At 44.7% G+C, this 11,761-nt stretch overlaps 1 protein-coding gene across 2 annotated transcripts; it reads left to right on the top strand.

The window, feature by feature from the left end:
- The first annotated feature begins 3,203 nt into the window (after positions 1 to 3,203).
- LOC135533420 (Fc receptor-like protein 5) lies at positions 3,204 to 10,895 on the top strand. Of its 2 annotated transcripts, XM_064960759.1 has the most exons (10): positions 3,205 to 3,467; positions 3,666 to 3,692; positions 4,039 to 4,320; positions 4,456 to 4,767; positions 5,297 to 5,569; positions 6,630 to 6,950; positions 7,234 to 7,344; positions 7,441 to 7,480; positions 7,737 to 7,860; positions 8,298 to 10,895. In XM_064960759.1, exons 1-10 carry the CDS (start codon positions 3,428 to 3,430, stop codon positions 8,316 to 8,318), a joined length of 1,551 nt encoding a protein of 516 aa, XP_064816831.1. In that variant the 5' UTR covers positions 3,205 to 3,427; the 3' UTR covers positions 8,319 to 10,895. The 2 variants fall into 2 exon arrangements, with proteins under 2 accessions (XP_064816824.1, XP_064816831.1); XM_064960752.1 differs by having other exon boundaries at positions 3,204 to 3,467; positions 7,234 to 7,480.
- The last annotated feature ends 866 nt before the right edge of the window (positions 10,896 to 11,761 follow it).

Below are 11,761 nucleotides of genomic sequence, written 5' to 3'. Positions count from 1 at the left end.
TTAAAAGAGCTTCTATTAAAAGGCTGTGTTGTTACGTCATTCAGTGTTCTGTTGTTGTTTTCTCAAATCCCTGGTTCCTTGTGTCCTCCATTCAACAACTTCACCTGGTTTAGGTTAGTAGTCACAGTGTTGTCTAGATGGACAGTATAGTTGTTTAGGTTAGTAGTCATAGTGTTGTCTAGATGGACAGTATAGTCGTTTAGGTTAGTAGTCACAGTGTTGTCTAGATGGACAGTATAGTTGTTTAGGTTAGTAGTCACAGTGTTGTCTAGATGGACAGTATAGTTGTTTAGGTTAGTAGTCATAGTGTTGTCTAGATGACCAGTATAGTTGTTTAGGTTAGTAGTCACAGTGTTGTCTAGATGGACAGTATAGTTGTTTAGGTTAGTAGTCATAGTGTTGTCTAGATGGCCAGTATAGTTGTACTAGGTTAGTAGTCACAGTGTTGTCTAGATGACAGTATAGTTGTTTAGGTTAGTAGTCACAGTGTTGTCTAGATGGACATTATAGTTGTTTAGGTTAGTAGTCACAGTGTTGTCTAGATGGACAGTATAGTTGTACTAGGTTAGTAGTCACAGTGTTGTCTAGATGGACAGTATAGTTGTTTAGGTTAGTAGTCACACTGTTGTCTAGATGACAGTATAGTTGTACTAGGTTAGTAGTCACAGTGTTGTCTAGATGGACAGTATAGTTGTACTAGGTTAGTAGTCACAGTGTGTTGTCTAGATGGACAGTATAGTTGTACTAGGTTAGTAGTCACAGTGTTGTCTAGATGACAGTATAGTTGTTTAGGTTAGTAGTCACAGTGTTGTCTAGATGACCAGTATAGTTGTACTAGGTTAGTAGTCATAGTGTTGTCTAGATGGACATTATAGTTGTTTAGGTTAGTAGTCATAGTGTTGTCTAGATGACAGTATAGTTGTTTAGGTTAGTAGTCATAGTGTTGTCTAGATGGACAGTATAGTTGTACTAGGTTAGTAGTCATAGTGTTGTCTAGATGGACATTATAGTTGTTTAGGTTAGTAGTCATAGTGTTGTCTAGATGGACAGTATAGTTGTTTAGGTTAGTAGTCATAGTGTTGTCTAGATGACAGTATAGTTGTTTAGGTTATTAGTCATAGTGTTGTCTAGATGGACAGTATAGTTGTTTAGGTTAGTAGTCATAGTGTTGTCTAGATGACAGTATAGTTGTTTAGGTTAGTAGTCATAGTGTTTTCTAGATGACAGTATAGTTGTTTAGGTTAGTAGTCACAGTGTTGTCTAGATGACCAGTATAGTTGTACTAGGTTAGTAGTCATAGTGTTGTCTAGATGACAGTATAGTTGTTTAGGTTAGTAGTCACAGTGTTGTCTAGATGACCAGTATAGTTGTACTAGGTTAGTAGTCATAGTGTTGTCTAGATGACAGTATAGTTGTTTAGGTTAGTAGTCATAGTGTTGTCTAGATGACAGTATAGTTGTTTAGGTTAGTAGTCACAGTGTTGTCTAGATGGACAGTATAGTTGTTTAGTAGTCATAGTGTTGTCTAGATGGACATTATAGTTGTTTAGGCTAGTAGTCATAGTGTTGTCTAGATGACAGTATAGTTGTTTAGGTTAGTAGTCATAGTGTTGTCTAGATGGACAGTATAGTTGTTTAGGTTAGTAGTCACAGTGTTGTCTAGATGGACATTATAGTTGTACTAGGTTAGTAGTCATAGTGTGTTGTCTAGATGGACATTATAGTTGTACTAGGTTAGTAGTCATAGTGTTGTCTAGATGGACAGTATAGTTGTTTAGGTTAGTAGTCACAGTGTTGTCTAGATGGACATTATAGTTGTTTAGGTTAGTAGTCACAGTGTTGTCTAGATGGACATTATAGTTGTTTAGGTTAGTAGTCACAGTGTTGTCTAGATGACAGTATAGTTGTTTAGGTTAGTAGTCATAGTGTTGTCTAGATGACCAGTATAGTTGTACTAGGTTAGTAGTCATAGTGTTGTCTAGATGTACTGTATAGTTGTTTAGGTTAGTAGTCACAGTGTTGTCTAGATGGACATTATAGTTGTTTAGGTTAGTAGTCACAGTGTTGTCTAGATGGACATTATAGTTGTACTAGGTTAGTAGTCATAGTGTTGTCTAGATGTACTGTATAGTTGTTTAGGTTAGTAGTCATAGTGTTGTCTAGATGGACAGTATAGTTGTTTAGGTTAGTAGTCATAGTGTTGTCTAGGTGGACAGTATAGTTGTTTAGGTTAGTAGTCATAGTGTGTTGTCTAGATGACAGTATAGTTGTTCAGGTTAGTAGTCACAGTGTTGTCTAGATGGACAGTATAGTTGAACTAGGTTAGTAGTCACAGTGTTGTCTAGATGGACAGTATAGTTGTTTAGGTTAGTAGTCATAGTGTTGTCTAGATGGACAGTATAGTTGAACTAGGTTAGTAGTCACAGTGTTGTCTAGATGGACAGTATAGTTGTTTAGGTTAGTAGTCATAGTGTTGTCTAGATGGACAGTATAGTTGTTTAGGTTAGTAGTCATAGTGTTGTCTAGATGGACATTATAGTTGTACTAGGTTTGTAGTCATAGTGTGTTGTCTAGATGGACAGTATTGTTGTTTAGGTTAGTAGTCATAGTGTTGTCTAGATGGACAGTATAGTTGTTTAGGTTAGTAGTCACAGTGTTGTCTAGATGGACAGTATAGTTGTTTAGGTTAGTAGTCACAGTGTTGTCTAGATGGACATTATAGTTGTACTAGGTTAGTAGTCATAGTGTTGTCTAGATGGACAGTATAGTTGTACTAGGTTAGTAGTCATAGTGTTGTCTAGATGGACATTATAGTTGTACTAGGTTAGTAGTCATAGTGTTGTCTAGATGGACAGTATAGTTGTTTAGGTTAGTAGTCACAGTGTTGTCTAGATGGACAGTATAGTTGAACTAGGTTAGTAGTCACAGTGTTGTCTAGATGGACAGTATAGTTGTTTAGGTTAGTAGTCATAGTGTTGTCTAGATGGACAGTATAGTTGTTTAGGTTAGTAGTCATAGTGTGTTGTCTAGATGGACAGTATAGTTGAACTAGGTTAGTAGTCACAGTGTTGTCTAGATGGACAGTATAGTTGTTTAGGTTAGTAGTCATAGTGTGTTGTCTAGATGGACAGTAAGTTGTACTAGGTTAGTAGTCATAGTGTTGTCTAGATGGACAGTATAGTTGAAAGTTTTTGATGAGAGACGCACATACTCAAGTTATCTCCCTCTAGCATGTGGTGGACCGTTCAACACCCTGACACACACAAACACACACACACACACACACACACACACACACACACACACACACACACACACACACACACACACACACACACACACACACACACACACACACACACACACACACACACACACCCATGACACTTATACAGACAACATGCTTCGGATGAAGACTGAGCCTGAGTATGAAGAAAAATCGTGAATTATGTTTTTTGCCTGTTTTAGGTGAGTCAGTGAAACAATTTTGTATTCATTTTCTTTCAACAAAGTTATACCCTGTCCCCAGATCTGCTTACCGACTCCATTGCTGTCCTTGTCAAGCCAATGATGGCAATGCCATAAGGAGACTAGGACCCAGGCTAACAGAGCAAAGTTGACAAGTGTCCTGTACTAAGGTATTTCTGTTGGTTTGTTCTCTTCCAGTTGTGGCCTGTCTGGTGTCCATAATGGGTATGTATTCAAATTGTTCCGGTTTTCTGTTTTCCAATTACAATAAATTAAAAGCTGCATCTCACATATGACTCTTATCACAGTCCATTATATCCTCCATTTGGTTCGATGAGAAAATGTCAAGTTTTGAGTTTCACAGCCACACTAAACTCTCTAACTGCTTGACAGCAATGTTCTAAAGAACCTAAACAAATGTAAAACCATGTTTCTGAGCTCTGGGCTGAAGTTTCCTCTAGGTACAGATCTAGGATCTGCTTCCCCAACCCTAACCTTAGCCATTAAGGAAATGCAAAACTGACCCGAGATCAGCATCTTGAGACTACTTCAACCTACTCCCTCTCTGCAGGTGGTTCATCTCTCCCTAGCCCTATTCTGATTGGTCCAGACAAGGCCTACCTGAACTCCAAGGTAGAGTTCCAATGTAGGTCACCTGGGTCTCCTCCACCAAACGCATATGAGCTCCTGAAGGACGGCAACCACCTGGTCGCCACGAGCAACGACCTCCAAGACAACCAATCGGCTACGTTCTTCCTGAAGATCTCTGTGACGTCAGAAGGATCGTACCACTGCAGGGTGACGGCAGGTGGAAACATGGGCCTCAGTGGAACAGTCCGCCTGCAAGTAGTGAGTGAGTAGAAGGGTGTGTGTGTGTGTGTGGTAGAGCTGTTTCAGTGGAATAGATCATTTCACAGCTAAATGCTTTCACCCATCCCCTTCGTCCATCCTCCTCTCCTCCATCCTCCTCTCCTCCACCCCACCTCAGTCCCTGTCTCAGGCACTATGGTGACCTCTGACCCTGATCCTCCCATTCTCTACGAGGGTTTGCGGCTCACTCTCACCTGTGATGTCACCAAGGGCTCCCACCTCTCCTACACCTGGTTCTACAACAGAGAGGAAGTGAAATCATCTCCAACCTCACCTTTGACCCCGCTTCTGTTCTGGCCGGTGGGGAACACGCTGGTGGTGGAGAGGGTCACAGCAAAGCATGCTGGGAATTATTCGTGCATTGCCGGGACCAGGATGCAGACCAACAGCAGGTTCTCCAGCAGCAGAGAGGTCACGGTCAGGGTCAAAGGTACAACTGCAGAGGTTAAAAGTCGAAGGTTAAGTTTCACAACCACAACCGTACTGGACCTGCTTGAATGGAGATCACAGAGACTATTTACACAGAGAACCTATAACATGTCAAATGTTCTGCTCCCTTTTAACCCCTCTCTTCCTTTCCCTTTCTCTCCCTCCTTTCTCTCTGCCCTCCTTTCTCTCTGCCCTCCTTTCTCTCTGCCCTCCTTTCTCTCTCCCCCCTTTCTTTCAGCCCTCCTTTCTCTCTGCCCTCCTTTCTCTCTGCCCTCCTTTCTCTCTGCCCTCCTTTCTCTCTCCCTCCTTTCTCTCTGCCCTCCTTTCTCTCTGCCCTCCTTTTCTCTCTCCCTCCTTTCTCTCTGCCCTCCCATCTCTCTCTCTCTTCCTCTCCCTTTCTCACCCTCCTTTCTCTCCCCCTATTTCTGTCCCCCTCTTTCCTTCTTCCTCTCTGCCCTACTATCTCTCTCTCTCTCTCTCTCTCTCTCTCTCTCTCTCGATCTCTCTCTTTATCTCTCTCTCTCCCTCAGCCTATCTCTCCGTACCCCAAATATCCTTCACTATCTCCAAAGAGGGTTCAAGTTACAGCGGCAATGTGACCTGCAGGTCATCAAGGGGAACCCCTCCCGTGACCTTCTACCTCTTCCTTGACGACAAGGAGGTGGGTTCCGACGTGGCAACGGAGTCGCTGGTTGCCTGGTTCCCTGTTGCCATGGTTCCCGGGAGTGACATGGGCACGGTGCGGTGTACAGTGGAGAGTGATGCACAGAGACTGACCAGCAGACCCCTGACTCTGGTAGTGGGTACGGGCTAAACCTATGTGTGTGTGTGTATTGTAGTATTCCATGTGCTTCCTGCATGTGTTTATGTCATGATAGCTGTATGAGTATTGACTGTGTTTATGTCATGATAGCTGTATGAGTGTTGACTGTGTTGATGTCATGATTGCTGTATGAGTGTTGACTGTGTTTATGTCATGATAGCTGTATGAGTATTGACTGTGTTTATGTCACGATAGCTGTATGAGTATTGACTGTGTTTATGTCATGATAGCTGTATGAGTGTTCCTCTATCCCTTCCTCCTTCTCATTCCTCTCTCTCCCCTTCCCATCCCTTCCTCCTTCTCATTCCTCTCTCTCTCCCCTTCCCATCCCTTCCCCCTTCTCATTCGTCTCTCTCCCCCTTCCCATCCCTTCCTCCTTCTCATTCCTCTCTCTCTCCCCTTCCCATCCCTTCCTCCTTCTCATTCCTCTCCCTCCCCCCTTTCCATCCCTTCCTCCTTCTCATTCCTCTCCCTCCCCCTTCCCATCCCTTCCTCCTTCTCATTCCCCCTTCCCATCCCTTCCTCCTTCTCATTCGTCTCTCTTCCCCCTTCCCATCCCTTCCTCCTTCTCATTCCTCTCCCCCCTCCCCATCCCTTCCTCCTTCTCATTCCTCTCTCTTCCCCCTTCCCATCCCTTCCTCCTTCTCATTCCTCTCTCCCCCTTCCCATCCCTTCCTCCTTCTCATTCCTCTCTCCCCCTTCCCATCCCTTCCTCCTTCTCATTCCTCTCTCCCCCTTCCCATCCTTCCCTCCTTCTCATTCCTCCCTCCCTCCCCCTTCCCATCCCTTCCTCCTTCTCATTCCTCTCCCCCTCCCCATCCCTTCCTCCTTCTCATTCCTCTCTCTCCCCCTTCCCATCCCTTCCTCCTTCTCATTCCTCTCTCCCCCTCCCCATCCCTTCCTCCTTCTCATTCCTCTCTCCCTCCCCCTTCCCATCCCTTCCTCCTTCTCATTCCTCTCTCTCCCCCCCTTCCCATCCCTTCCTCCTCATTCCTCCCCCTTCCCATCCCTTCCTCCTTCTCCTTCCTCCCTCCCTCCAGTCCCAGTAGGAGGCTCACCAAAGGTGGATGTGGAGTACCTTTACAGGGTTGATTCCAAGATGGCCGCCGCTCGTCTCCAATGCCTCCTGAGCCTCGGGACATTCCCTTTCTTCTCCTGGTCCCTCAACGGCTCCCTCCTCCTTCACCCCTCCGAGGGAGACTCCTCTCACCCCTCTCACGCCCTGGCGGACGGAGGGCGCACCCTATTCCTCACCGAGATCACCCTAGAGGACTCTGGGTATTATCGGTGCAGGGCAAGGGACAGTTATGACGTAACGTCCGCCTGGGTGGAAAGCCAACCTGTCCTTGTGCAGGTCACAGGTGAGTTAGGATGTGTCCCAAGTGAGGGAGAATTAGTCACCCATAGGCCATAGTCAAAAGTAGTGCGCCAAATGGGCAATAGGGTTCCATTTGGGAAGCACGCTAAATGATAACAATTTATTTAACTGTATTAACTTTATGCATGTTGACGACTTTACAGGTGAGTTAGGTTGAAACTTTACAGGTGAGTTAGGTTGAAACTTTACAGGTGAGTTAGGTTGAAACTTTACAGTTGAGTTGGTTGTGGTGACCTCTCTCTCCCGTCTCATCTCTGTCCATACAGAAGTTGCCACGACAACCATAGAGGTCATGGCCATAGTATTCTGCTGCTTCCTCATGCTGACCCTGGCAGGGGGTGTGGCCTGTGTGATGAGGATGCTCAACCGCCAAAGAGGTGGGTGTGTGTTCAGAATATGGTCATTGTTCTTAAATGTGTCACTCTCAGTCTTTCGTTCTTTCCTTCTCTCTCTTCCTTCCCCCTCTCTCTCAGACATTGTTGCAAGCAGCGAGCAGAGAGCGAGAGCAGCAAAGTGAGTCCTGTATTTCTTTTAGTCTATTGTAGGCCTACAGTGTTTTGAAATTATCCAGTTTAATTCAACCCAACTATGATCCCTTCCAAGATCTCCTTGTACTGTCTCAGATTAGTGTCATTGCCCATACAAACATCTCCCTCTCTTTCTCTTTCTCTCTCTTTATCTTTCTGTCTGTCTCTCTCTCTCTTTTTCTGTTTGTCTGCCTGTCTGTCTCTCTCTCTCGCTCTCTGTCTCTTTAATGTCTCCCCTTCAGTGAAAGACGATTCAGCGAACATTTCTGCATCATTCCAGATCCACTTCCTCTGTCTGACATCACTACCAGGTCAGGGGTCAAGCAAGTGGACACTTCCTGTGTTGGCAGTGACGTTGAGAATCAGGTAGAGTTGATGACGCATTTAAAGCAGCTGAGAGCTCGGAACTCAGAACTCTGAAATCTCCGACTTCCGACTTCATTGCATTCAAAACAACGGAGAACCCGGAAGAAAACGAGCTCTATTTGAAAGATCATCCCACACGAAATTCCATCTCCGGAACTCTGGCCTCTTTCTTGTGCTCCGACTTTCCGATCTGAAGGTCACTGACGTCATGATTTGACCTCGTATTTTTCAGGGTTCCCAGTTGTTTTGAATGCAGCAATAGTACAGCCAATATACTACTGATATTAGGTGCATGATTTTGAATCTAGACTCCAGAATAATCCAGTGTAGAAAAAGGAGATCACACTGACAAATGTCCATAGAGTATATCACTTTTTTTGTGATATATATTTTGGTAAAATACAACTTTTTATCATAACTGTTCTTTCTCTTTTCAGACCCTTGAGATCACAATATAACCGACGTGATGAAATAAAACCCAACTTTAGACCGAGTTCCTCACAAAATGATCCTTCAATGTCATTTTATCCAACAAACTATTATAACGTTTTTTTCAAACACTTCAGCCCATTTTTCAGATTGAAGTGTTATATTTTCAAAACTCTTACAACAAAACTCATATTGATTGCAGTACTCGCGGGGGTAATACACTCGACCACTGTTACTCTAACTTCCGTGATGCATACAAAGCCCTCCCCCGCCACCCCTTCGGCAAATCCGACCACGGCGCCATCTTGCTCCTACCGTCTTATAGGTAGAAACTCAAACAGGATGTACCAGTGACTAGAACCATTCAACGCTGGTCTGACCAATCAGAACCGATTCTTCAAGATTGTTTGATCATGCAGACTGGGATATGTTCCGGTCAGCCTCAGAGAACAACATCGATCTATACGCTGACTCTGTGAGTGAGTTTATAAGGAAGTGCATTGGAGATGTTGTACCCACTGTGCATATTAAAACCTACCCTAACCAGAAACCAAGGATGGATGGCGGCATTTGTGCAAAACTGAAAGCGCGAACCACCACATTTAACCATAGAAAGAGGTCTGGGAATATGGCTGAATATAAACAATGTAGTTATTCCCTCCGCAATGCAATCAAACAAGCGAAATGCCGGTACAGGGACAAAGATGAGTTGCAATTCAACGGCTCAGACAGAAGACGGGTGTGGCAGGGCCTACAGGAAATCATGGACTACAAAAAAAAAACCAGCGCTGTCACGGGCACCGACGTCATGCTTCCAGACAAACTGAACACCTTCTTTGCCCGCTTTGAGGATATACAGTGCCAACGTTGAGGCCCGCTATCAAGGACTGAGCCCCCCCTTTCTTTCTCTGTGGCCGACGTGAGTAAAACTTTTAAACGTATTAACCCTGCTGGCCCAGACGGCATCCTTAGCCGCGTCCTCAGAGCATGTGTCCTCAGAGCATGTGTCCTCAGAGCATGTGTCCTCAGAGCATGTGTCCTCAGAGCATGTGCCCTCAGAGCATGTGCCCTCAGAGCATGTGCCCTCAGAGCATGTGCCCTCAGAGCATGTGCCCTCAGAGCATGTGCAGACCAGCTGGCTGGTGTGTTTACCGACATATTCAATTGCTACCTGTCCCAGTCTGCTGTCCCCACATGCTTCAAGATGGCCAACATTGTTCCTGTACCCAAGAAGGCAAAGATAACTGAACAAAATGACTACTGCTCCGTAGCACTCACTTCTGTCATCATGACGTGCTGAGAGACTAGTCAAGGATCATATCACCTCCACCTTACCGGCCACCCTAGAGCCAATTCAGTTTGCATACCGCCCCAACAGGTCCACAGACGATGCAATTGCCATCACACTGCACACTGCCCTATCCCATCTGAACAAGAGGAATACATGTGTAAGAATGCTGTTCATTGACTACAGCTTAGCATTCAACACCATAGTACCATCCAAGCTCATCATCAAGCTGGAGGCCCTGGGTCTCAACCCCTGTGCAATTGGGTCCTGGACATTCTGACGGGCTTCCCCCAGGTGGTGAAGGTAGGAAACAACATCTCCACTTCGCTGACCGTCTTACGGGAACTCGGAGAGTAGTGTCAGGAAAACAACTTCTCACTCAACGTCAACAAAACAAAGGAGATGATCGTGGACTTCAGGAAACAGCAGAGGGAGCACCCCACTATCCACATCGAAAGGACAGCAGTGGAGAAGGTGGAAAGTTTTAAGTTCCTCGGCGTACACATCACAGACAAACTGAAATGGTCCACCCACACAGACAGCGTGGTGAAGAAAGCGCAACAGCATCTCTGAAGAAATTTGGCTTGTCATCCAACACCCTGACAAACTTTTACAGATACACAATTGAGAGCATCCTGTCGGGCTGTATCACCGCCTGGTACGGCAACTACACCGTCCTCAACCGCAAGGCTCTCCAGAGGGTAGTGATGTCTGCACAACTCATCACCGGGGGCAAACTACCTGCCCTCCAGGACTCCTACAGCGCCCAATGTCACAGGAAGGCCACAAAGATCATCAAGGACATCAACCCCCTGAGCCACTGCCTGTTCACCCTGCTATCATCCAGAAGGCGAGGTCAGTACAGGTGCATTAAAGCTGGGACCGAGAGACTGAAAAACAGCTTCTATCTCAAGCCCATCAGACTGCTAAACAGCAATGACTAACTCAGAGAGGCCGCTGCCTACATTGAGACCCAATCACTGGCCACTTTAACAATGGATCACGAGCCACTTTAAATAATGGCAGTTTAATGTTTACATATCTTCCATTACTCATATCACATGTATATACTGTATTTTATACCACCTACTGCGCCTTGCCTCTGCCGCTCGGCCATCGCTCATCCACAATGTATATGTACATATTCTCATTCCCCCCTTTAGATGTGTGTGTATTAGGTAGTTGTTGGGGAATTGTTAGATTACTTGTTAGATATTACTGCACTGTCGGAACTAGAAGCACAAGCATTTCGCTACACTCGCATTAACATCTGCTAACCATGTGCATGTGACCAATAAAATTTGATCTGACTCATACAGTACATGTGTCAGTCTTAATGTTTCATTATCCGTGTACAGTACATATGTCAGAGTTAATGTTTCTGTCAGGAACCGGTTACGAACCTGGGTCTCCGGAGTGAGAAACAGTCACTTAACCAACTGAGCCACGAATAGTCAGCAGAACCCAGAAGATGAGGCAGACACAGCAGTACTTAAGACGGTGTATTTAATAAAGTAAAAAGGAGAAGTCCTTAAATACAAAAATGGCAAATCCAAAAGGTGGTAGGAATAGCACAAAAAGCCTCAAGAGACACTCAAAAACAAAAACAGAATTCCACAAGAGCATCCACCGGAATCGACAGGAAAACACAGAACACTAGGGCTGGGTGCTAACATACAAACACAGAGCACAGAACTGAGGGAAACTAAGGGTTTAAATACAATCAGAGGAAACGAGGCACAGGTGCAAATAATAATGGGGAACAAGGGAAAAAACATAAGGTCAAAAAGCACAATGGGGGCATCTAGTGACCAAAACCCGGAACAACCCTGGCCAAATCCTGACAGTTTCATTATCTGTGTACAGTACATATGTCAGAGTTAATGTTTCATTATCTGTGTACAGTACAGTACACGTGTCAGTCTTAATGTTTCATTATCCGTGTACAGTACATATGTTAGAGTTAATGTTTCATTATCCGTGTACAGTACATATGTCAGAGTTAATATTTCATTATCCGTGTACAGTACATGTGTCAGTCTTAATGTTTCATTATCCTTGTACAGTACACGTGTAGATGATCAGATATATGGGGTATTGTGTAGGTATTGTAATGCCGTAGGCTACAGTTATAATGTCCTGATGTAGTCTGGTGTAGCTATTTCTGCCCCATGCAACACTTTT

Source organism: Oncorhynchus masou, chromosome 5 (assembly GCF_036934945.1).
Source record: "Oncorhynchus masou masou isolate Uvic2021 chromosome 5, UVic_Omas_1.1, whole genome shotgun sequence".
NCBI classification, from domain to species: domain Eukaryota; kingdom Metazoa; phylum Chordata; class Actinopteri; order Salmoniformes; family Salmonidae; genus Oncorhynchus; species Oncorhynchus masou.
This window is presented reverse-complemented; position numbering and strand designations above follow the sequence as displayed.